Here is a 24,959-nt window from a genome sequence, read left to right as displayed (position 1 = left end):
TACTGGATTATCATAAAAACCCATCTGGTTCACTAATGTTCTTTAGAGAAGGAAATCTGCTGTCCTTACCCGGTCTGGCCTATATGTGCCTCCAGACCCACAGCAATGAGGTGACTTTTAACTGGCCTCTGCAGTTAGAATCATAGAATAGTTACAGCATGGAAGACCATTCGGCCCACTGAACTTGTGCCAGCTCTCTGCAAGTGCACTTCAGCTAGTCCCTTTCCCCGTAGCCCTGCAACATTTTTTTTCCTTCAGGTACTTATCCAATTCCCTTTTGAAAGCCATGATTGAGTCTGCCTCCACCACCCTTTCAGGCAGCGCGTTCCAGATCCTAACCACTCGCTGCGTAAAAAAGCTTTTCCTCCTGTCGCCTTTGGTTCTTCTGCCAGTCACCTTGAATCCGTGTCCTCTGGTTCTCGACCCTTCCGCCAATGGGAACACTTCCTCTCTATCTACACTGTCTAGACACCTCATGATTTTGAACACCTCTATCAAATCTCTTCTCAACCTTCTCTGCTCTAAGGAGAACAACCCCAGCTTCTCCAGTCTATCCACGTAACTGAAGTCCCTCATCCCTGGAATCATTCTTGTAAATCTTTTCTGCACCCTCTCTAAGGCCTTCACATCCTTCCTAAATTGCGGTGCCCAGAATTGGACACAATACTCCAGTTGAGGCCGAACCAGTGTTTTAGACAGGTTCATTAAAATTTCCACACTTTTGTACTCTATGCCTCTATTCATGAAGCCCAGGATCCCGTAGGCTTTTTTAACCGCTTTCTCAACCTGCCCTGCCACCTTCAACGATTTGTGCACATATACCCCCAGGTCTCTCTGTTCATGCACCCCCTTTAGGATTGTACCCTTTAGTTTTTATTTCCTCTTCATTCTTTCTACCAAAATATATCACTTTGCACATTTCTGCGTTAAATTTCATCTGCCACGTGTCCGCCCATTTCACCAGCCTGTCTATGTCCTCTTGAAGTCTATCACTCTCCTCCTCACTTCCAAGTTTGGTGTCATCTGCAAATTTTGAAATTGAGCCCTGTACACCCAAATCCAAGTCATTACAGGTAGACTATCCCTTACCCGAAAACCTCGGGACCAGCCGTGTTTCGGTTTTAGGAAAATTTCGGATTTCGGAAGGTGCGCGAAAACACTTCGGTTTTCAGAGTAATTCGGTTTGCGGGAGTGCGGATAAAGGATGCACTATCCCTTATCCGAAAGGGTGGGGGTCGGCGGGGGGTCGGGGGTCGGTGGGGGTCAGGGTCGGCGGGGGTCGGGTTCGGCCGGGGGGTCGGGGGTGGGGGTCGGGGTCGTGCGCACGACTTACGCTGAGCGATTTCGGTTTTCAGAAGTCATGCTTTGCGCCACTTTCGGCTTTCAGAGGTTTTCTGGTTTCGGATGTGCGGATAAAGGCTGGTACACTTACGCTGAGCGATTTCGGTTTTCAGAAGTGCGGAAAAATGCTACACTATCCCTTATCCGGCTAGGCCAGTAAGTCGTGTGCCACTCTGGTCATGTCGTGCGCACGACTTACGCTGACCGAAAAAACCTTCGGTTTTTAGAGGGTTTCGCTTTTCGGAAGTCCGGATAAAGGGTAGTCTACCTGTAATATATATCAAGAAAAGCAGTGGTCCTAGAACCGACCCCTGGGGAACACCACTGTGTACCTTCTCAAGCGCAATTAGAGAGGGGCAATAAACGCTGGCCTTGCCGGCAATGCTCACATCCTGTGAACGAATAAAAAAAAAAAAACCATGTTAATATTGAAAGAAGAGCAGGTGAGTTCTCCCTGGTGTCCAGGGACCAATATTTATCCCTCACTCAACATCACTAAAACAGATGATCTGGTCATTATCACTGTTTGTGGGAGCTTGCTGTGTGCAAATTGTCAACTGCACTTTAAAAATACTTCATTGGCTGTGAAGCGCTTTGGAATGTGCTGGGGTGCTGAAAGGCGCTATATAAATGCAAGTTCGTTCTTTCTTGTCAGCTGTGGCTCAGTGGGCAGCACCCTCGCCTCTGAGCCAAAAGGCTGTGGGTTTGAACCCCACCCCAGAGACTTCAGCACAAAAATCCAGGCCGACACTCCCAGTGCAGTACCGAAGGAATGCTGCACTGTCGGAGGTGCCGCCTTTCGGATGAGACGTTAAACCAAGGCCCCTCTTGCGTGGATGTAAAATATCCCATGTGCCATTAATTCGAAGAAAAGCAGGGGTGGGGGGGGTTCCTCTCCCGGTGTCGATCAACATCACTAACAAAAGATGATCTGGGTCGTTGCTGTTTTGCGGGAGCTTGCTGTGCGCAGAATTGGCTGCCGCGTTGCAACGGCGACCACACTTCCCCCAACCCATCCCAAAAAAAGTGCTTTGTCAGCTGTAAAGCGCTTTTGAGGAGGTGCTGGTGAAAGGCAATGTATAAATATATTCTTTTCTCTTGATGGGGAATGTGCAGGGCCCGGAGCAGGAGTGGTGGTGGTGATGGGGCAGGTGCAAGTGAGCCTTGCTGTAGTGGGGGAGGGGGGAGGGAGGAGGGAGGAAGGGGAAAAGAAAGAACTACATCTCCCGTCGTGCCCCGCGCCGGCAAGGGGGTGAAGGGTCACGTAGGCCGGAACTCGTACACCGGAAGTGGAATCGCTCGGCTCGGTTCGCTCGCTCGACCCGAATGAAAGTAAATCAGCAGCGGGGAGGGGGGGAGAATAAACCTCGCCGCCGAAAGATCGGTCGGTCGGGCCCCCGACGGACAGCCGATTTCGTGAAGTAAAGAACGGCTTTAAAGAGTTTAAAGCCTGATGGGTTTTTTATGTTTTGTTTTCGTCAGATCGCGTGGAAGGCGATAGGCGGCCACGCCGAGCGCCTGTTTTTTTGGAGGGTGAAAGGCGGCGATAATCATAATAAAAAAAAATAATCTGTCTGCACACCTTTTTGAGGGATAAAAAAAAATACACAAGTCGATAATAATAATAAAAAAAATTTTTTCCTGACGAGAATCTTCCCTCCCAACTTACCTCACCGCGAGGGTGAGGTGGCCCCGCCCACCGCCACGACGCTGATTGGCCACGACGGTCGGTCCCGTCCACCGCCTCCACGCCGATTGGCCCAGCCGGGTCGGCCCCCGCATGCCGATTGGTCGAGCCGAGGAGGCGGGGAGAGGCTCACGCCGCCGGGGACGTTCGCCGGCCGTCGATTGGTCGAGCCCGCCGTCCGTCAACGGCGGGTGGCGGTGGCGGCCGGGTATAAAAGGAGACGCAAGCGCAGTGTGAGGAGACAGAGCGAGTGCGCGTTAGTCGCTCACAGTTCGGGGTAGAAGGGAAGCGGAAAAAGGGGCTTTTTTTAAAAAAAAAACTAAAAAAAATTTCTAGGGGAGGGGGTGGGAAAAAAAAGCAACTTTATCCGAATTAATAAGCCAGGGGACGGTCGGTGCGGGAATTATTTCTGCACCGCCTAAGTTTCCACAAACTTGACTGATTTAAAGTTGCCATTTTTTTTGTGAGGGGGGGATTTTTTTTTGTCTCTGCGAGGAAAAAAAACTGTCAAGTCTGTGTGGAGAAAAAGAGAGACTCGATAAACAAAACCCGTGGAGAGAGAGAGAGAGGGGGGTGGCGTGAATTGATTGTTCGCTAGGTCCCAGAATATGAATAATTCATTTATGCTGATGAGACGCGGTGACGTCACGGGCGACGTGGGATTCCGTTGAGTGGACGTACGACGTTGGTTTTGGCGGGGGGAGGGGTGAGGTGAGCTTGTGTGCAGGTTTGGAGGTGCTGTGCATGGGCTGCGTTGGAAGGGGCTGCAATACTGGTGGGAGCTGCGCCTGCACCTGCACCAGGGGGGCACTGAGCACGAGCGGGGCTCTGCAATCCTCTTGCCCGGACTTTTCCCATGTTGTCTGATGAAGAAGCTGATTGAGATGTCAGTCAAGGAAGAGCCCGCCCGGGAGGTCACCCTCTTGAAGCCCGAGTACCTGTCGGCTGCGGGGGCCAAGGTGGACGAGATGCACCCGCAGCGCCGCCAGCAGGGCAGGGTGCTGACCCCCGTCAGCGAGGAGGTTGCCTTGTCCCCCAGTGCCAAAGATGAGTTGGACGAGAACGTGCAGCAGCCAAAGAATGGCCTCCAACCCCTGCAGCAACAACAACAGCAGCAGCAGCGAGCCTTCAAGAGGAGGAACAGCCTGAACGTGGGCTTCAAGCACCCCGGCTTCAAGCGCCGCCGCCGGGCCAACTCCGATTGCGACCCGGTGCTGCCCAGCAACTTCCTTCTGGGCGGCAACATCTTCGACCCGCTCAACCTCAACAGCCTGCTGGACGAAGAGGTCAACAAGGCGCTCAACGCCGAGACGCCCAAGTCCTCCCCGCTGCCCTGCCGGAACCGCGACCCTGTGGAGATCCTGGTCCCCAAGGACATCACCGACCCGCTCAACCTCAACACGGGCTCTGAGGTGCTGCCGTCGCCCCTCAAGCTCGGGCGCAAGCGGCGCCACCGGCATTCGCACCACCCGCCCAGCCAGTTGCCCCAATCCGCCGCCGGCGGAGGCGGCGCGGAATTGGCGGAGAAGAGTTGCGTCCCAACACTCAGCGCCCAGAATTGTGCCACTGACCAGCAGCCGCCGGAGGCTCCTCCGGCTGAGCAGGAGGGGCCCCAACCCTATGAGCTCAACACGGCCATCAATTGCAGGGATGAGATTGTGTCTCCGGTCCTCCGGGGTGGCTCGGAGCCCAGTTCGGGCGGTGGAGGGGGGGGGACGAGGCATCGCAAGCGCCGGCGGACCTCCAGCAAGTCGGAGCCGGGCAAGGCTCCCACTGGCACCGAGGAAGAGCCCAAGGAGGGTAAGAAGCCAACGCCAGAGAAGAGCAGAGGGAAGGCGTCCCACCATCACCATCAGCACCATCCGCACCAACACAACTACCACCGGGAGAGCAAGGCTCAACTCAACTTCCAGAGCAAGCACAAGAGGTTCCAATACGGCAACTACAGCAAGTACTACGGCTACCGCAACCCGGGGCGCTGCGAGGACCCCCGGCTGGCGGTGCTCCAGCCCACCTGGTTCCGGGGCAAGGACATCCTGGACCTGGGCTGCAACTCCGGCCACCTGACGCTCAGCATCGCCAAGGACTTGCGGCCCGCCCGCATCGTCGGCGTCGACATCGACAGCGCCCTGGTGTACTCGGCCCGCCAGAACATCCGCCACTTCCTGTCCGAGGACGTGCTGCCCTCGGCGGGTGCCGCCGGCCAGGCCCCGCGGCACTTCCCCGTGTCGCTGAGCCGCTGCCGAGGTCCGATCGCCGCTCCGCCTGTGACGCTGGATCGCTGTGTGCTGGAGTTTCCCAATAACGTTACCTTTATCCAGGTGGGTGTCTTGCTGCGTTGGGCGAGTGGGAGGGCGAGCCGCCTTTTACAGGCTGGTACCGCGGTGGTAAACTGTAAACCATTCAGCATTGATCAGAGTTGCTGAAGACATCAAAATGACAAATTGGTGGTGAGGGGGGGAGACGATTGTATTTGCTTAAATATTGAAATTTACGGCACAGAAGGAGGCCATTCGGCCCATCGCGTCCGTGCCGGCTGAAAAAGCGCGAACCAGCCTAATCCCACTTTCCAGCTCTCGGTCCGTAGCCCTGTCGGATTCGACACTTCAAGTGCACATCCAGGTACTTTTTAAATGTGATGAGGGTTTCTGCCTCTACCACCCTTTCAGGCAGTGAGTTCCAGACCCCCACCACCCTCTGGGTGAAAAAAGTTCTCCTCAACTCCCCTCTAATCCTTCTACCAATTACTTTAAATCTCTGCCCCCTGGTTATTGACCTCTCTGCTAAGGGAAATAGGTCCTTCCTATCCACTCTATCTGGGCCCCTCATAATTTTATACACCTCAATTAAATCTCCCCTCAGCCTCCTCTGTTCCAAAGAAAACAACCCCAGCCTCTCCAATCTTTCCTCAGCTAGAATTCTCCAGTCCCGGCAACATCCTCGTAAATCTCCTCTGTACCCTCTCTAGTGCGATCACATCCTTCCTGTAATAAAGGTGGACAATCCCTGTGAAGAATCTGTTCCCTAACTACAGCTGGGTCGGCAGTGTAGACTTGGGTGATTTTACAGCTTTTTTCTTTTTAGCTCCGAGGAAACGAAACAATTCGGTGTAGTGTTAGCGGTGTAATCTTGTCTGAGTGAATGTGTTGATGGAGCACAAGCTAATCCAAGGGGCAGGACGGGCCAACCAGAACCCTGCTTTATTTATTTTTTCTTTTGGTTGTGCTTGGTAAGAGGTAAGACCCAGAAGAAGCTGTTGGCTTTCCCGGGGGGACTGTAACGTTGCCCGGGCCACTGGAAAACTGAGGGTTTATTTGGCCGCAGGGCAGCACGGTGGCACAGTGGTTAGCACTGTTGCCTCACAGCGCCAGAGACCCGGGTTCGAATCCAGCCTCGGGCGACAGTCTGTGTGGAGTTTGCACATTCTCCCCGTGTTTGCGTGGGTTTTCTCCGGGTGCTCCGGTTTCCTCCCACAGTCCAAAGATGTGCGGGTTAGGTTGATTGGCTATGATAAATTGACCCTTAGTGTTAGGGGATTAAATACGTGGGGTTACGGGGATCGGGTGGGATATGTGTTGGTGTAGGGGTTACGGGGATCGGGTGGGATATGTGTCGGTGCAGGCTCGATGGGCCGAAGTGGCCTCTATCTGCACTGTGTGGGGTTTCTGTGATTCTGTGATTCCTTATCTGCCTGGATGTGGAGAAATGTAGGATATATGGCACAGAAACAGGCCATTCGGCCCATCTAGTCGCTGCCAACCTAGTACGATCGCAAAATACTGCAGATGCTCATCCTGCCAGTACACTTCACACCTAACCTGAGCCGTCTTTTGTCTCCACTGTCCTATCATCATCTCGTCTCGTTCTGAATACCTCTTAATGTCTCTTTACTTCTTTTGTTCTCTCCCAGCCCTGCCTTCGATCTATTTCATTTCCTTTCCAGTTTTGAAAAAGGGTTTCGACCCGAAACGTCGACTCTATTTTCTCTCCACGGATGTTGCCTGGCCTGCTGAGTTTTTCCAGCATTTTCTGTTGCATTTTCTGTTGTTATTTCATGCCAACCTAGTGTAGTACAGCGGTGTGCACTCTCCTTCAGAGCAGTCGGCTGTTTCTTGCCACCTAGAAACATGGTAAAATGGGAGCAGGAGTAGGCCATCGGCCCCTCGAGCCTGCTCCGTCATTCAATATGATCATGGCTGATCATCCAAATTCAGTACCCTGTCCCTACCTTCTCCCCATATCCCTTGATCCCTTTAGCCTTAAGAAATATATCCAACTCTGTCTTGAATATATTTAATGAACTGGCCTCCACCGCCCTCTGTGGCAGAGAATTCCACAGGTTCACCACCCTCTGAGTGAAGACATTTCTCCTCATCTCAGTCCTAAATATCCTACCCCATATCCTGAGACTGTGACCCCCTCGTTCTAGACCCCCCCCCCAGCCAGGGGAAACATCCTCCCTGCATCCAGTCAGTCTAGCCCTGTCAGAATTTTATACGTTTCAATGAGATCCCCTCTCATTCTTCTAAACTCCAGTGAATACAGGCCTAGTCGACCCAATCTCTCCTCATACGACAGTCCTGCAATCCCAGGTGAAGCTTCGCTGCACTCCCTCTATGGCAAGTATATCCTTTCTTAGGTAAGGAGACCAAAACTGCACACTTCCAGCAGTGTGCTTTAAATTCTGTGATTATCAATGGGGTTTTTAAGTAACTTTTAAACGGGGGCTTCCAAAAGAAGCCCTCTTAGCATTAACTCTTTTGCCACACGTCTATCAAACTGTACCAATTGGCAATGCTTGTCGGAGGTGCTGTTCCTACAGTGTAGCCCACTGCTTCGAGTTTTGGGATGTGGTTTGCTCCTATCCTGGTTCTGTTTGTTTTTCCTTGCACTGAAAATCCTGACGGGTCAGCACTTTGTAAATTTAAAGAAACTTGTTTCCCGGCTGGCCTTGCAGTGGGGTGAGAAACTGATGTTGGTTCCCGAGCTTTGAATTCTCTCGTCTCGAGTTGGAAAGCTTTCCAGCTCCTGGAACCAACAGCTCTTCGGGAAGGTGATAGTAACTCTCGGAAATAATGTGATCTGTTAGTTTTGACCTATTAGTGTTTTCTCGTTGTTTCTATTAGTATTTATCATTGTTATGCCATATTTATTCCAATGTTGGGAGGACTGGTAAACATCAACATTTCATTGTGCATTACACACGTCTGCTGCATATATGACAAATAAAATTGAACTGAATTGAATTGATCGGTGCAGTTAGGTGGATTAAGTTTTGCTTTTTGTGCTTGCTGCCTCTTGCAAATATTGACCTAACTTCCCGAAGGTAGTCCGCTCTCCCCAAGGGAAGCTGCTGTAATCGTCCAACACTTGGTGTATGCAGGCAGGCAAGACTGCGCCCCACTTCGTTCAAAGTTCCTTCATTCGACTGATCTGAATTTAAGTTTGACACTAAATTCCCACTTGCTATCAAATTATCAGTGCAGTTTCAGTATGATTACACGGGATATACGGCACAGAAACAGGCCATTCGGCCCAACCAGTCCCTGCCGGCGTTTATGCTCCACTCGAGCCTCCTCCCGTCTTTCCTCATCTAACTCTATCAGCGTAACCCTCTATTCCCTTCTCCCTCATGTGCTTGTCCAGCCTCCCCTTAAATACATCGATACTATTCGCCTCAACCACTCCCTGTGGTAGTGAGTTCCACATTCTCACCACTCTCTGGGTAAAGAAGTTTCTCCTGAATTCCCTATTGGATTTATTAGTGACTATCTTATATCGATGGCCTCTAGTTTTGCTCTTCCCCACAAGTGGAAACATTCTCTCTGTATCCACTCTATCAAAACTTTTCATAATTTTAAAGAGCTCTATCAGGTCACTCCTCCGCCTTCTCTTTTTCTAGAGAAGAGAGCCCCAGCCTGTTCATCCTTTCCTGATATGTATACCCTCGCATTTCTGGTATCATCCTTGTAAATCTTCTCTGCACCCTCTCCAGTGCCCCTATATCCTTTTTATAATATGGCGACCAGGATTGTACGCAGTAGAGTTGGGATGGCCAGTTGCAGGTGGTCAGTGGACCCCAGTTTGAAAGCTTGTGATGGAGGGGTTTGGTCTGTTCTCCGGATCGGTGTTTGGGTGACGGTAACATGTTTTGTGGCCTTCGTAACGTGTAGTTGCTTCTGAATGGCGGATTTCTTGTTCTGATTCCTGTTTGCCGGGCAGAAGTGCTGCTACATCCTTGACGAGGTGAAGTGCTTCACAGTGGCTTGTGAGACTAGTGTTGCTTTAGGATTGAAGGCTCCACCTGGGACTGTCACATTTAACTGTATGCAGCTTTGACCAGTTAACTGTCTGTCTTGGAGGGTCCGGATGAGTAGCCCACATGTATTTCAGTGCCAAGTCTGAGCGCTGTTATCCCGGTCTCTTCACTGTACATATCTCTGCTGTGAGTATTGTTTATGGCACCCTTCCTGATGGACAACTCCAAATGGCTCTCCTCGCGGTAACCTGATTTTTTTCTGTTGCACTTCATTTTACAAATCTGCTGTGGTCGCTTGAAATGGCGACCGGCTCGGCAAATGGCTGCCTAGTGGAGTTCAGTTCCTGGGCGACTCTCTGGCTGGGAAGTCTGCTTTTTATCAGCAGACTAGCTGATCTGAAATGAGTTGTTGTAATCCTTTGACAAACACCTGCACAACAGGAGAGTTTGAATGTTGCCATAAAAAAATGTTTCTGCCCTGCTACTATCTCCCCGGACCTGTCGCTTTCTCATCTTACAGAAGTGTTGGTTTGGCTCGGAGTAGTGGCTTTGGGGTGGTTGGGGGGGGGTGCGTGGGAGGGAAGGTTGGGGAAAAGGCGAGCGGGGAGGACAGGCGTGTGTGTGTAGCTTGGGACTGCGTGCTAGCTACCATTGAAACCTCCAGACCTGCGCATTCGCTGCTTGCCAATTTTCTTCCCTTCTGAAAGTGTTGACTCCTTGCCATTCGTTCAGAGGATGGAAATCATTGGCGCCTCGACAACTCTCCATTACGCGGGGGGGGAAATGGGGTGACGGGGGGAGGGAGGGAGAATGGGGTGACGGGGGAAGAGGGGAGGGAGAATGGGGTGACGGGGGAAGAGGGGAGGGAGAATGGGGTGACGGGGGAAGAGGGGAGGGAGAATGGGGTGACGGTGGAAGGGGGGAGGAGAATGGGGTGACGGTGGAAGGGGGGAGGGAGAATGGGGTGACGGTGGAAGGGGGGGAAGGGAGAATGGGGTGACGGTGGAAGGGGGGAGGGAGAATGGGGTGACGGTGGAAGGGGGGGGAGGGAGAATGGGGTGACGGTGGAAGGGGGGAGGGAGAATGGGGTGACGGTGGAAGGGGGGGGAGGGAGAATGGGGTGACGGAGGAAGAGGGGGAGGGAGAATGGGGTGACGGAGGAAGAGGGGGAGGGAGAATGGGGTGACGGAGGAAGAGGGGGAGGGAGAATGGGGTGACGGAGGAAGAGGGGGAGGGAGAATGGGGTGACGGAGGAAGAGGGGGAGGGAGAATGGGGTGACGGAGGAAGAGGGGGAGGGAGAATGGGGTGACGGAGGAAGAGGGGGAGGGAGAATGGGGTGACGGAGGAAGAGGGGGAGGGAGAATGGGGTGACGGAGGAAGAGGGGGAGGGAGAATGGGGTGACGGAGGAAGAGGGGGAGGGAGAATGGGGTGACGGAGGAAGAGGGGGAGGGAGAATGGGGTGACGGAGGAAGAGGGGGAGGGAGAATGGGGTGACGGAGGAAGAGGGGGAGGGAGAATGGGGTGACGGAGGAAGAGGGGGAGGGAGAATGGGGTGACGGAGGAAGAGGGGGAGGGAGAATGGGGTGACGGAGGAGGAGGGGGAGGGAGAATGGGGTGACGGTGGAAGGGGGGAGGGAGAATGGGGTGACGGTGGAAGGGGGAGGGAGAATGGGGTGACGGTGGAAGGGGGGAGGGAGAATGGGGGTGACGGTGGAAGGGGGGAGGGAGAATGGGGTGACGGTGGAAGGGGGGGGAGGAGAATGGGGTGACGGTGGAAGGGGGGGGGAGGGAGAATGGGGTGACGGTGGAAGGGGGGGGGAGGGAGAATGGGGTGACGGTGGAAGGGGGGGGGGAGGGAGAATGGGGTGACGGTGGAAGGGGGGGGGAGGGAGAATGGGGTGACGGTGGAAGGGGGGGGGAGGGAGAATGGGGTGACGGTGGAAGGGGGGGAGGGAGAATGGGGTGACGGTGGAAGGGGGGAGGGAGATTGGGGTGACGGTGGAAGGGGGGAGGGAGAATGGGGTGACGGTGGAAGGGGGGAGGGAGAATGGGGTGACGGTGGAAGGGGGGGAGGAGAATGGGGTGACGGTGGAAGGGGGGGAGGAGAATGGGGTGACGGTGGAAGGGGGGGAGGAGAATGGGGTGACGGTGGAAGGGGGGGAGGGAGAATGGGGTGACGGTGGAAGGGGGGGGGAGGGAGAATGGGGTGACGGTGGAAGGGGGGGGAGGGAGAATGGGGTGACGGTGGAAGGGGGGGGAGGGAGAATGGGGTGACGGTGGAAGGGGGGAGGGAGATTGGGGTGACGGTGGAAGGGGGGAGGGAGAATGGGGTGACGGTGGAAGGGGGGAGGGAGAATGGGGTGACGGTGGAAGGGGGGAGGAGAATGGGGTGACGGTGGAAGGGGGGGAGGAGAATGGGGTGACGGTGGAAGGGGGGGAGGGAGAATGGGGTGACGGTGGAAGAGGGGGGAGAATGGGGTGACGGTGGAAGAGGGGGAGGGAGAATGGGGTGACGGTGGAAGAGGGGGAGGGAGAATGGGGTGACGGTGGAAGGGGGGGAGGGAGAATGGGGTGACGGTGGAAGAGGGGGGAGAATGGGGTGACGGTGGAAGGGGGGAGGGAGAATGGGGTGACGGTGGAAGGGGGGGAGGGAGGGAGAATGGGGTGACGGTGGAAGGGGGGGAGGGAGGGAGAATGGGGTGACGGTGGAAGAGGGGGGACAATGGGGTGGCGGTGGAAGAGGGGGAGGGAGAATGGGGTGACGGTGGAAGGGGGGAGGGAGAATGGGGTGACGGTGGAAGGGGGGAGGGAGAATGGGGTGACGGTGGAAGGGGGGAGGGAGAATGGGGTGACGGTGGAAGGGGGAGGGAGAATGGGGTGACGGTGGAAGGGGGGAGGGAGAATGGGGTGACGGTGGAAGGGGGAGGGAGAATGGGGTGACGGTGGAAGGGGGAGGGAGAATGGGGTGACGGTGGAAGGGGGGAGGGAGAATGGGGTGACGGTGGAAGGGGGGAGGGAGAATGGGGTGACGGTGGAAGAGGAGGACCTTATCCTGTCTTCACCTGGTGATCTCGGACACAATCTGAGCGGGAGCTGCTGGATTGTGATGAGGTGCAGAAACCCTGGCTTCTGGGGGCCACTACAACTGACCCTTTGTCCTCAACTCAGCTCTCCGCACAGGCTGAGGATCATCACTTGTGGATAAGGGTGCATGTTGGTCTGTGTTGCTCAGTTCAGTTACTAGATGCTCAATCACGAGCAAGTGGAACCGGTTCTTTAGATCTCGGAGGATTGTACGCTTTCAATCCTGACTCTCTCGACCTGGGACTTTGTCCCGACTCATGGGGTTTTGTGAAGTCTCTTGTAACTTTAGAAAAATTCCACTCCTTCCCCTCTTCTGCCATCTCTATTTTTAGAATGAAATGATCCCGGCTGTTTTATTTTGTGGAGAAGCGGTGTGTTTTTTCCCCTCTTCCGAAACTCTAGTTTCATGTGCTCCGTACCCTTCCTGAAGTTGGATTCCAGACCTGTTCTAACTGGATGCCTTGGCTTTGTTTTGGTTTTTGTAGTCCTCCTGCCCAGGCAAGGCTCCAGTATTAATGCATACAAAACCATTGCCAGTGAAATGGTCGACACATTTTCTATCTACAGTTGCATTTCTGTAGTGCCCCGCCATGTTGCGAATGTCCCGGACCCATCGTCACGTGTTGGTAATTGCAGCAGCCAAGCACAGTGAGGTTTCCACAAACAGTAGTGAGACGGGTCTCGCGAAGAGCAATCCAGTTAGTCCCACTCCCCCGCTCTTTCCCCGTGTTATGTCCCTGCAATTTTTTTTCCTTCAAGTATTTATCCAATTCCCTTTTGAAGGCTACTATTGAATCTGTTTCCACCCCTCTATCAGGCAGCGCGTTCCAAATCCTAACCACTCGTTGCGTAAAAAGGTTTTTCCTCATGTCGCCCCCGGTTCTTTTGCCAATCACCTTAAATCTGTGCCCTCTGGTTATCGGCCCTGCAGCCATTGGAAACAGTTTCTCTTTATTTACCCTGTCTAAACCCTTCATGATTTTAAGAGTGGGGCTAAGTGGATTGCTCTTCGAAAGAGCCGGCACAAACTCGATGGGCTGGGCCGAATGGCGGCCTCCTGTGCTGTACTGGTCTAGTTGATCTGTTTTTGATGGTGTTGGTTGAGGGGGGCGTGGGGAACTTTGGCAAGGGCACCAGGACGTGTTCTGCTCTCTAATTGGTGTCATGGTATTTTTTTAACGTCTACCAGAATAGGAAGGATGTGATTGCTTTGGAGAGGGTGCAGAGGAGATTCACCAGGATGTTACCTGGGCTGGAGCGTTTCAGCTATGAAGAGAGACTGGACAGCCTGGGGTTGTTTTCCTTAGAGCAGAGAAGGCTGAGGGGGGACCTGATTGAGGTGTACAAAATTATGAGGGGCATAAATAGGGTAGATAGAAAGGAACTTTTCCCCTTAGTAGAGGGGTCAATAACCAGGGGGCATAGTTTCAAGGTAAGGGGCAGGAGGTTTAGAGGGGATTTGAGGAAAAGCTTTTTCACCCAGAGGGTGGTTGGAATCTGGAACTCGCTGCCTGAAAGGGTGGTAGAGGCAGGAACCCTCAACATTCAAGAAGCATTTAGATGAGCACTTGAAACGCCATAGCATACAAGGCTACGGACCAAGTGCTGGAAAATGGGATTAGAATAGACAGGGCTTGATGGCCGGCGCGGACACGATGGGCCGAAGGGCCTCTTTCTGTGCTGTATGACTCTAAGAAGGGGCCTGGGTTTACACCTCCTGACAATACCGGAAACTCTCGATTTACCGGCACCTAAAATAACCGGAAATCTCGGTTAACCGGCAAAATGCAGGAGTAGGTTCAGGTAAGTTTTACTTCATATTAGTGACCGTTCCTGGATCTGTGGCCGTGTAACCGGGGTTCCTGCACCTGTTGCTATGCAACAGGGACGCCTGGATCTTGTGGCTGGGGTTCCTGCACCTGTTGCTATGCAACAGGGAAGCCTGGATTTGTTGCTGTGTACGGCGCTCTCGTACCTTTTACTATACCTCTCTGTAATCCGGACTTTTTAATAAACTGGTCCCGTCGGTGCCGGATAACAGAGTTTCCTGTATAGTGCTACAGTGTCTGCCTAGATTATATACCCCAGTATCAGAGTGGGATTTGAATCCACAACCTTCTAACTCTGGAGGATGCTAACAGTTGGGCCAGGCTAGCACATCACTAAAGTAATGTCTTCTCCCTGTGACGTAGTAACTGCTGACAGGCTGTCCGACTCTATCCGAACTTGCCATTCACGTATCTAGACTTTCCAGCAGTGGTTATCAGATGGTCAGAAGCAGGGTCAGTGTGTCCCTCCCTAGTCCAGGGCAAAATTCTAGCATCCCTACCATCTCCAAGGCCGACTAACGCCGCACAGACTGAGCTCGGATTTGGATCTTTCCTCGTCTTTGTGGGCTCGTTGCACTGCCTACGGTGTCGTTCGGCCACTGAAACATCAGGAAGCCTCAACTTTGCTGGTTTCTGGGAATGTTCAAGTGCTTGTCTGGCTGCACTAAGGCACTTGCTACAGGGGAGACTCCAATGCGACCGCTCAGTGCCCTGGCACGTTCGTCCACCACAAGGCCCCTGACCACTTCTAAGCCGTCGCACCATCGTGTGGAGCACGGACCAGTTAGGTCGAATGGCCTGAATATTGGCTGCTGATTCTGGCATGTACTAAAATCATCATTTTTTTTCTTTCTTTTGACAGGGGAACTACGTGCTAGAGAAGGATGAGTTGCTGGACACGCAGAGGCCAGAGTATGATGTTATTCTGTGCCTAAGCCTGACGAAATGGATTCATCTCAACTGGGGCGATGAGGGGCTCAAACGAATGTTCAAACGCATCTACAGGCATCTGCGGCCGGGTGGGATTTTCATCCTTGAACCGCAGCCCTGGTCGTCTTATGGGAAGCGGCGGAAACTTACGGTAAATGAGGCGGTTTAAGGCTGGTTCTGCGAGTCAAGGTGCCTCCCGAGTGGTGGGGGGGGGGAAATGGGGTTTTCTCCTTGCCCTTGGGTAATAGTTGCCTTTCAGTATCATAGAAACAGAAATATAGAAGATAGGAGCAGGAGTAGGCCATTCGGCCCCTCGAGCCTGCTCCGCCATTTAATGAGATCATGGCTGATCATCCAAATTCAGTACCCTGTCCCTGCTTTCTCCTCATACCCCTTGATCCCTTTAGCCTTAAGAAATATATCCAACTCCTTCTTGAATATATTTAATGAATTGGCCTCCACCGCCTTCTGTGGTAGAGAATTCCACAGGTTCACCACTCTCTGGGTGAAGAAATTCCTCCTCATCTCTGTCCTAAATGGCTTACCCCTTATCCTTAGACTGTGACCCCTGGTTCTGGACTCCCCCGCCATCAGGAACATCCTTCCTGCATCTAGTCTGTCCAGTCCTGTCAGAATTTTATAAGTTTCAATGAGATCCACTCTCATTCTTGTAAACTCCAGCGAGTATAAGCCCAATCGACCCAATCGCTCCTCGTACGTCATTCCTGCCATCCCAGGTATCAGTCTGGTGAATCTTCGCTGAACTCCTTCCATGGCAAGAACATCCTTCCTCGGATAAGGCGACCAAAACTGCACACAATACTCAAGGTGTGGTCTCACCAAGGCCCTGTACAACTGCAGCAAGACATCCTTGCTCCTGTACTCAAACCCTCTCGCTACGAAGGCCAACATACCATTTGCCTTCTTAACCGCCTGCTGCACCTGCATGTTTACCTTCAGCGACTGGTGCACAAGGACACCCTGGATGGATGTTGGGTGAGGGCAGATTGTGGGCTCCGCTGTAGAATGGCCTACTGGGCTCTTGTGTGAAGATTGGCCACTTGATGTTGAGGTATGGGGTAGGGGTGGGGGTGAAGGAGGGTCAGATGAAAGGCTTGTGACTTAACTACGGCTGTCTGGCCACATGTATAAGCTCGCTTGAGCGGCCGTGTTGCCCAATGGATAAGGCATATGACTTGGGTGCTGGCCGGGATGTTATCCGAAGATTGCAGGTTCGAGTCCTGCCGCGGTCATTTCCCTCACTGCGCGGAACTTCTAAGTGACGGTGTCGTCTCATCACGCCATTTCAGGATACGGGGTAGGACATTTAGGACTGAGATGAGGAGAAATTTCTTCACTGAGGGTGGTGAACCTGTGGAATTCTCTACCACAGAAGGCTGTGGAGGCCAAGTCGCTGAATATATTTAAGAAGGAGATACAGGAAACTCTTTGGTATCTGGCACCAACAGGACCGGTGTGTTGACGGTTGATCAAAAATTCTGGCTGACTGAGAGGGTTATCTACCGAGGCTATTGTTAACAAAGAAAAATTTAAAAAAAACAAGAAATGTGCAGTACAGGTAGACTATCCTTTATCCGCACTTCCGAAAACCTCTAAAAACCGAAAGTTTTTTCGTGGAGTGTAAGTCGTGCGCACGACATGACCCGAGTGGCGCCAAACATGACAGGAGTGGTCCGGGAGCTCTGCCTTTCCCTGTGAGCAGGGCAGAGGGTCACAGAGTTCCCTCCTGGGTAGGAGATTGCAGGCCGAGCCGGGCAGTGTGAAGGAGGTACCGGGAGAGTGAACCCACCAATACAGCGGCCTGTCCGATAGCTGCAGCGGCCCGTCCGATAGTCTTTTCTTTCCCCCCCCCCGGACCTGATTTGCGGGCCAGCTTAGTGTAGGAGTCAGCCGATATCCGGCTTTCCCACAACTGGCGGCAGCAGTCGAGCCCCAGACCCCCGCTAAGTCAAGGAATTCAGATACGGAGCAGGGGGAGCCGGAAACCTCGATCTAACGGCAGAAATCAGCAGCCGTTTTTAGTTTTTTTTTCTTCCCCTAGCATTTTTTTAAACAGGCTGTGGAAAGAGTCTCTGTAGCTTAGCAACAGAGTTGGAGACACTTCCAAGGTACGGGCCGAGTGTTTACAAGCTGTTGCTAAGCAACAGTGTTGTCAAAACCTTCTGAAATCTGAAAAATTCCGAAAACCGAAACACAGCTGGTTCCAAGGTTTTCGGATAAAGGATAGTCTACCTGTATACAGTAATTGGGTACTCACCTACAGAATGTGGTGTTAAATGGATGGTGGAAGATGCTTGATTAAGTACGGTACTGCCAGTTGAGGGTAATGCAATGCAATGACTACCGGCAGCGCGGGAGACACACAGTACCCCTGTAAAATGGCGGATCGGAAGAGACTACTGGCAGCGTGGGAGAGACACAGTACCCCTGTAAAATGGCGGATCAGAAGAGACTACCGGCAGCGCGGGAGACACACACTACCCCTGTAAAATGGAGGATCAGAAGAGACTACCGGCAGAGCGGGAGAGTCAGACTCCTGTTACAGTGGGATTGAGGTGTTCCGACTTCCGACAGCGCCAAGAAGCCGAGTAGCGCCAGTTTGGAGAACTACCCCCACTGACTAACTCGGCCACTGCGGGGGACTCGGACGCGGACTCGGCAACATTGCCGGTTATTGAGGTGTTGTTTTCGGAGTGAGAATTTTGCCGGTTAAGAGAGAATTCTGAATATTTCGGTGCCGTTTAAACGAGAGTTTCCTGTAGATAGATTTCTAGACACATGGCATCCAGGGGTATGGGGAGAGAGTGGGAATATGGTATTGAGATAGAGGATCAGCCATGATATTGAATGGCGGAGCAGGCTTGAATGGCCTACTTCCTATTTTTCTATGTTTCTAAGTTCTGCTGCAAAATCTAGGACATTAAAAGTGACTGAACCACACAAAGCAAGGGTTTGATCCCCCCCCCCCCCCCCAACTAAACCATGGCGACTTAGCAGTTCTCGGTTGGGGTGCTGTGACTGGCCTTGATGGTCCAGGGTAGGGAGGGGGATGGTCAAGTCAAGGTTGCTGCTCCTAGTTGCTTTTCAGTAATCCTGGCTGGATCTCGGGTGAAGGTGAGGTGTGGGCTCAGCTGTTGAATGGCCTGCTGGGCTCTTTGGGTGAAGAAAGGCCACTTGAGTTAGTGTTGGATAGCCACTGCTGCCCATTGGACTATCTCCGCAGTGGACAGCACCTTCAGGGAGAAAATAGAAGACTGGCAGTGGGGGGTGGAAACCCTGACCCTAAACTTTGGGTACAGGAAAGTTATCTTAGGAATTGGCTCGTCTCCAAACATTGCAAAATCATTATTGAATTGTCAGTACTTGTGCTCAGTGGACACAAGTTGTGTAATAGATCTCTTATCTAGTACTTAATTCATTCATATGCGAAGGTGGGGGCGGGGTAGAAACACCAAATATTGGCATTAAAAGTTACACGTTCTTTAAAGCTGTGGTAAACAACTATGCCTCTCGCTTGCCAGTTCATCTTTCTCTGTAGCAAGTCAGCCACCGAGGTTAGACTGTAGTTAAAGGCGTCCGTGTTATCACACCAAAGGATTGTGGTTTTCCCTTTACAATACCTTTCCCCGTAGAAATTGCACATCCGTTTCCACCAGAGACTGTGTTGTGTAGCCTGGCTCCAACAATGAATGCCGGTGGCTGTAAACCTCTTGCTGGTGAGCAGCGAGGTTGGCCCCCTTGCTTCTGTCTGTAAAAGTGCAAATCTTTATTTTACACAGGCTCAACCATGGGTTTTCAGATTGGCGTCCTTGGAAATCATAGAAATTTACGGTACAGAAGGCGGCCATTCGGCCCATCGTGTCCGTGCCGGCCGAAAAAGAGCCGTCCAGCCTAATCCCCCTTTCCAGCTCTTGGTCCGTAGCCCTGCAGGTTACGGCACTTCACGTGCATATCCAAGTACTTTTTAAATGCGATGAGGGTTTCTGCCTCTACCACCTTTTTCAGGCAGTGAGTTCCAGACCCCCACCACCCTCTGGGTGAAAAATTTTCCCTCGGCTCCCCTCTAATCCTTCTACCAATTATTTTAAATCTATGCCCCCTGGTTATTGACCCCTCTGCTAAGGGAAATAGGTCCTTCCTATCCACTCCATCTAGGCCCCTCATAATTTTATACACCTCAATTAAATCTCCCCTCGGCGGCCGCCTCCTGCTCCAAAGCCCTTGGACTATGGGGGACTGTAATGAAATATCCAAGTCCGATCCCTGTATTTGGTGACTTCGTAGCATGTTATTTCTGTTCTTAAAAACGAATAGAAAACACTCGCTGGCCAACGATTGCCCTTTTCATTTGGGCAGTTGGCAAGTCTTTCAGAAGTCAGTAAGGGGATGCCTTGGAGTGGCTATCTGTAGGATTCCCCCCTTCCCCACGTAGAGTTCAAAGGCCGCGGGGCTAAACGACAGTTCCGATTTTAGTTAGAATTAAAAGAATTCACAAACACCAGCAAGATACCACACGACACATCTGATAACTTGCAGTGTGTGACTTGGCTAGCTGTCACCCCCGAGTCTTTGTTTGCCCAGCTCCTTCTGGCAAACTGATTAACATCTTCTGGTGGTCAAAAAACGCAAGTATGTTTACAGAGCTCTGCACACCGCCAAGCAGAGACGACTCTTGTGCTTTCAAGTTGCAAGCGATTTAATTCCGAGGCAGCGAACAAAAATATTTGATGCCTCCGTGAACAATAGGCCATTGAGTCTTGCTCCGTCCCAGCAGCTTTCCTAGATCGCTTGATGTGCAGGCTCCAGTTCACCGATCACAGAAACCCCACAGTGCAGATAGAGGCCATTTCGGCCCATCGAGCCTGCACCGACGCATATCCCACCCGATCCCTGTAACCCCTACACCAACACATATCCCACCCTATCCCTGTAACCCCACGTATTTAATCCCCCTAACACTAAGGGTCAATTTATCATAGCCAATCAACCTAACCCGCACATCTTTGGACTGTGGGAGGAAACCGGAGCACCCGGAGAAAACCCACGCAAACACGGGGAGAATGTCTGTGTGGAGTTTGCACAGTCACCCGAGGCCGGATTCGAACCCGGGTCCCTGGCGCTGTTTTGGTCTCCTTACTTAAGGAAGGATATAATATGTTGAGGATATAATATGTTGAGGAAACATGCAGATTTTGACTAAAGGTGAAGCTTCTTTGCACAGGGGTTAAAATTTTGATTTATCTCAAATGAACTTTTTTTGCAGCCCTGAGTTTTCTCCAGTGAGGGTCTTTGGTACTTTTCCATTTCTGGTACCCGTTGTCAATATAAAGTGCTCCTTGGTCACGATGCAGAGTAAAATTATCTCTGATCTGCTGCCGTCCCAGCATCTTGGGTGTGCCCCTTCCTGATGTATTCTATATACTGGTTAATCTGTAGCCTCTCTGAATGAGACTGCCAAGTGAGGGACAGTTTTGTGTTGTGGGTTCATGCCCATTAGCACCTGGATAGAGACTAGCCCAAACGTGTATATTTTTAATCTCGTCTCCTTCCTCACCAGATAAAGACTCTGATTCTAGATTGAATTTGAACCTTCGTCCCAATGTCTTGAGTTTCTATAAAACACTCGGTCCTCTCTGATCTCGAGTATGAATGTTGTCGCAACGAGTAACACAATCCTCCAATTCCAGCCACTTGTGGTCGATCCTTGATAACTCTTCTAAAACATCTGTTTGCTTTTCCTAGGAGACAATCTACAAGAACTACTATAAGATCATCTTTAAACCGGAACAGTTTACGTCTTATCTGTTGTCCCCGGAGGTTGGATTTTCCAGTTATGAGCTGGTAGGAACACCTCAGAGCACATCTAAAGGTGAGGGTGAGGGGTGGTGATCAAGTAGAAGCAGCGTCTATCCTGCTAGTTACACCATGTATTTCGCTTTCTGCTCCGCTGCCAGGGCTTGTGGGGGTGGTGCGAGCACACTGAATGCAAAGTAGAATGCTCTTCCAGAGAGCCAGCATGCATATGATGGGTTGAATGGCCTCCTCCTGTGCAGTAATATACTAATTCTATATGAAATAGAAGGTTGAATACCAGAAGTGAGAGAACCATGGGAGTTCAAATAAAGACACGGGGCTAGAAATTCGACTCTGGCGGTGGCGCCAAACGGGTGGTATTGGATCGGCGGTCCGTTATCCACAGCACCTGTTCCAATACGGAGTATCAGGCGCTGCGGATAAGGGGCGGCCGATCTGATACCGCCCGAGGCGAATTCCTAGGCCTCGGGGTTACTATCGGCTTTGACCGGATGAACCGGCAGCTTTGTCCTCGGCTGTTTTGGATCCTCACAGAAGCAGGCGATGCTTGGTGGGATAGTGAAAGTAACCAGGGTAGTACTTTCCGATCACGCCAGGGGGCAATGAGACCTGGGCTGGAAGCTCTATGAAAGGCAAACTTAGGATTGATGGCAAGAAGTATTGCCTGCACAAGAGGGTGATCAATGGATCTGTTTGAGAAACGGCTTAAGATGCCGTAATAGGGAGACGGTAAGGTTGGTATCCTGCAAGGATGAAATCAAATGGGCTGCAGCACCATCTTCATCTGAATCTATCTTGTGATTTTCCCTACTAGGCTATGCTGTGGCAGTGCAAGGCCTAACGAAGGTACGCCTCAATAATATATGGATTTTGGTATGTTCTGCTTGGCAATGACGTGCATTTTTTTCCTGCCAATTGGAAACTAGAAGCCATATTGCAAATTACTGGAGGCTGTATATAAATTGGGGGGAGGGGCTGAATATAATGTGTTGCTTAACTTTGTTTGTTTGAATCCCTCCCATTAGGTTAGACTTGATCACTTTTTGTTCACGGCTACCCTGAACGGTACCTTGTCACCAAGCTTGCAGATACCAAAAAAAAAAGGTGTGCTAAATAATTAGCAACGTAACCAAATTTCGAAGGATTTGGATAGTTTAGGTAATTGGGCCAGTGGATGGCGGACACAGTTCAGTGTGCAAAAGTGGAAGCTTGCTGTGCCACTTCAAGAGGGCATAATGTGTAGAAATGGCGAGTTGCTTTACCTGAAGGACATTAGGGAACCTGTTGCATTTTTTTTTTACAACAGTTATTAAATTCAGTTTCACAAATTGCCATGGTGTTATTTGAACACATGACCTTGGGATTGCTTGGTACCATATCCACTACACTACCATCCCCTTATGACCATTAATCCAGGCAAACTGTTCGCAATGTCAATCAATTCAATTATATAGGTACAGCTTTTTAAAACTAGGAAATGGGAGTTGGCCTTTATTGCAAAGGGAATAGAGTATAAAAGTAGGGAAGTCCTGTTACAACTGTACAGGGCGTTGGTGAGACCACACCTGGAGTACTGCGTACAGTTTTGGTCTCCTTACTTAAGGAAGGATATACTCTCATTGGAGGCAGTTCAGAGAAGGTTCATGAGGTTGATTCTGGAGATGAAGGGGTTGACTTATGAAGAAAGGTTGAGCAAGTTGGGCCTATACTCATTGGAGTTTAGAAGAATCAGCGAGGATCTTCTTGAAACATAAGATTCTGAAGGGGATTGACAGGGTAGATGCAGAGAGGATGTTTCCCCTCGTGGGGGAATCTAGAACTAGGGGGCATAATTTCAGAATAAAGGGTCGCCCTTTTAAATCGGAAATGAGGAAACCTAGAAGATAGGAGCAGGAGTAGGCCATTCAGCCCCTCGAGCCTGTTCCGCCATTTAATGAGATCATGGCTGATCATCCAAATTCAGTACCCGGTCCCTGCCTTCTCCCCATATCCCTTGATCCCTTTAGCCTTAAGAAATATATCTAACTCCTTCTTGAATATATTTAATGAATTGGCCTCAACGGCCTTGTGTGGTAGAGAATTCCACAGGTTCACCACTCTCTCAGGCTGAAGAAATTCCTCCTCATCTCAATCCTAAATGGCCTACCCCTTCCGCCATCGGGAACATCCTTCCTGCATCTAGTCTGTCTAGTCCTGTTAGAATTTTATAAGTTTCGACGAGATCCCCTCTCATTCTCCTAAACTCCAGTGAGTGCAAGCCCAATCGACCCAATCTCTCCTCATACGTCATTCCTGCCATCCCAGGTATCAGCTTTGTGAATCTTCGCTGCACTCCCTCCATGGCAAGAACATCCTTCCTCAGATAAGGCGACCAGAACTGCACGCAATACAGGAAACTCTTGTTTAAATGGCACCTAAATATCCGGAATTCTCTCTTAACCGGCAAAATTCTCACTCCGAAAACAACACCTCAATAACCGGCAATGTTGCCGAGTCCGAGTCTCCCACAGTGGCCGAGTTAGTCAGTGGGGACAGTTCTCCAAATTGCCACTGCTCGGCTTCTTGGCGCTGTCGGAACACCTCAATCCCCCTGTAACAGGAGTCTGACTCTCCCGCGCTGCCGGTAGTCTCTTCTGATCTGCCATTTTACAGGGGTACTGTGTGTCTCCCACGCTGCTGGTAGTCATTGCATCGCATTACCCTCAACTGGCAGTACCGTACTTAATCAAGCATCTTCCACCATCCATTTAACACCACATTCTGTAGGTGAGTACCCAATTACTGTATACTGCACATTTCTTGATTTTTTTTATTTTTCTTTAAAAATAGCCTCGGTAGATAACCCTCTCCGTCATCCGGGATTTTTGACCAACTGGCAACACGTCGGTGCCGGATACCAAAGAGTTTCCTGTACTCAAGATGTGGTCTCACCAAGGCCCTGTACAACTGCAGCAAGACATCCTTGCTCCTGTACTCGAATCCTCTCGCTACGAAGGCCAACATACCATTTGCCTTCTTAACCACCTGCTGCACCTGCATGCTTACCTTCAGCGACTGGTGCACAAGGACACCCAGGTCTCGTTGCATTTCCCCATTTCCCAATCTATTGCCATTCTGATAATCTGCCTTCCTGTTTTTGCCACCAAAGTGGATAACCTCGCATTTATCCACATTATATTGCATCTGCCCAATCATCCAACCTGTCCAAATCATACTAGAGTTTCTCTGCATCCTCCTCACAGCACACAAGCCCACCCAGCTTTGTGTCGTCTGCAAACTTGGAGATATTACATCTAGTTCCTTTGTCTAGATCATTAATATATATTGTGAATAGCTGGGGTCCTAGCACCGATCCCTGCGGTACCCCACTAGTCACTGCCTGCCACTCGGAAAAAGACCCATTTATTCCAACTCTTTGCTTCCTGTCTGCCGACCAGTTCTCTATCCAAGTCAGTACCTTGCCCCCAATTCCATGTGCTTTAACATTACACGCTAATCTCTTATGCGGGACCTTATCGAAAGCCTTCTGAAAGTCCAAATACACCACATCCACTGGTTCTCCCTTATCTATTCTACCAGTTACATCCTCAAAAAATTCCAGTAGATTAGTCGAGCACGATTTACCTCTTATAAATCCATGTTGACTTTGTCCGATCCTGTCACTGTTTTCCAAGTGCTCTGCTATTACAACTTTTATAATGGACTCTAGCATTTTCCCCACTACCGATGTCCGGCTTACCGGTCTGTAATTCCCCATTTTCTTTCTACCACCTTTTTTGAATAGTGGGGTTACATTAACTACCCTCCAATCCATGGGAACTGTTCCAGAGTCCATAGAATTTTGGAAGATGATCAGCAATGCAGCTACTATTTCTAGGGCCACTTCCTTAAGTACCCTAGGATGTAAATTATCAGGCCCTGGGGATTTATCAGCCTTCAATCCTAACACCATTTCCCTACAAATACTGATTTCTTTCAGTTCCTCCCTCTCA

The 24,959-nt window shown here is 51.2% G+C and overlaps 1 protein-coding gene across 4 annotated transcripts in view; it reads left to right on the top strand.

Annotated features, from left to right (window-relative positions):
* The first annotated feature begins 3,199 nt into the window (after nucleotides 1-3,199).
* Nucleotides 3,200-24,959, top strand: part of LOC147090605 (7SK snRNA methylphosphate capping enzyme-like) — a 28,693-nt gene continuing 6,933 nt past the window's right edge. The window contains exons 1-4 of one of the 4 annotated variants that reach the window (XM_085977378.1): nucleotides 3,200-5,349; nucleotides 15,065-15,283; nucleotides 20,896-20,994; nucleotides 21,782-21,813. In XM_085977378.1, coding sequence (XP_085833504.1) covers nucleotides 3,895-5,349; nucleotides 15,065-15,283; nucleotides 20,896-20,994; nucleotides 21,782-21,808 — 1,800 coding nt within the window. In that variant the 5' untranslated portion in view covers nucleotides 3,200-3,894 and the 3' untranslated portion in view covers nucleotides 21,809-21,813. Of the gene's footprint in view, nucleotides 5,350-15,064; nucleotides 15,284-20,895; nucleotides 21,023-21,781; nucleotides 21,814-24,959 lie in introns of all 4 variants that reach the window. The other 3 variants (XM_085977375.1, XM_085977376.1, XM_085977377.1) reach the window with 3 other exon arrangements.

The sequence above is a fragment of the Somniosus microcephalus genome, unplaced genomic scaffold (genome assembly GCF_052327205.1).
Source record: "Somniosus microcephalus isolate GS21.2 unplaced genomic scaffold, FLI_Smic_1.0 unresolved_chr4, whole genome shotgun sequence".
Classification (NCBI taxonomy): Eukaryota; Metazoa; Chordata; class Chondrichthyes; order Squaliformes; family Somniosidae; genus Somniosus; species Somniosus microcephalus.
Note: the sequence above shows the minus strand (reverse complement) of the source record. Positions and strands in the feature narration are given on the sequence as shown.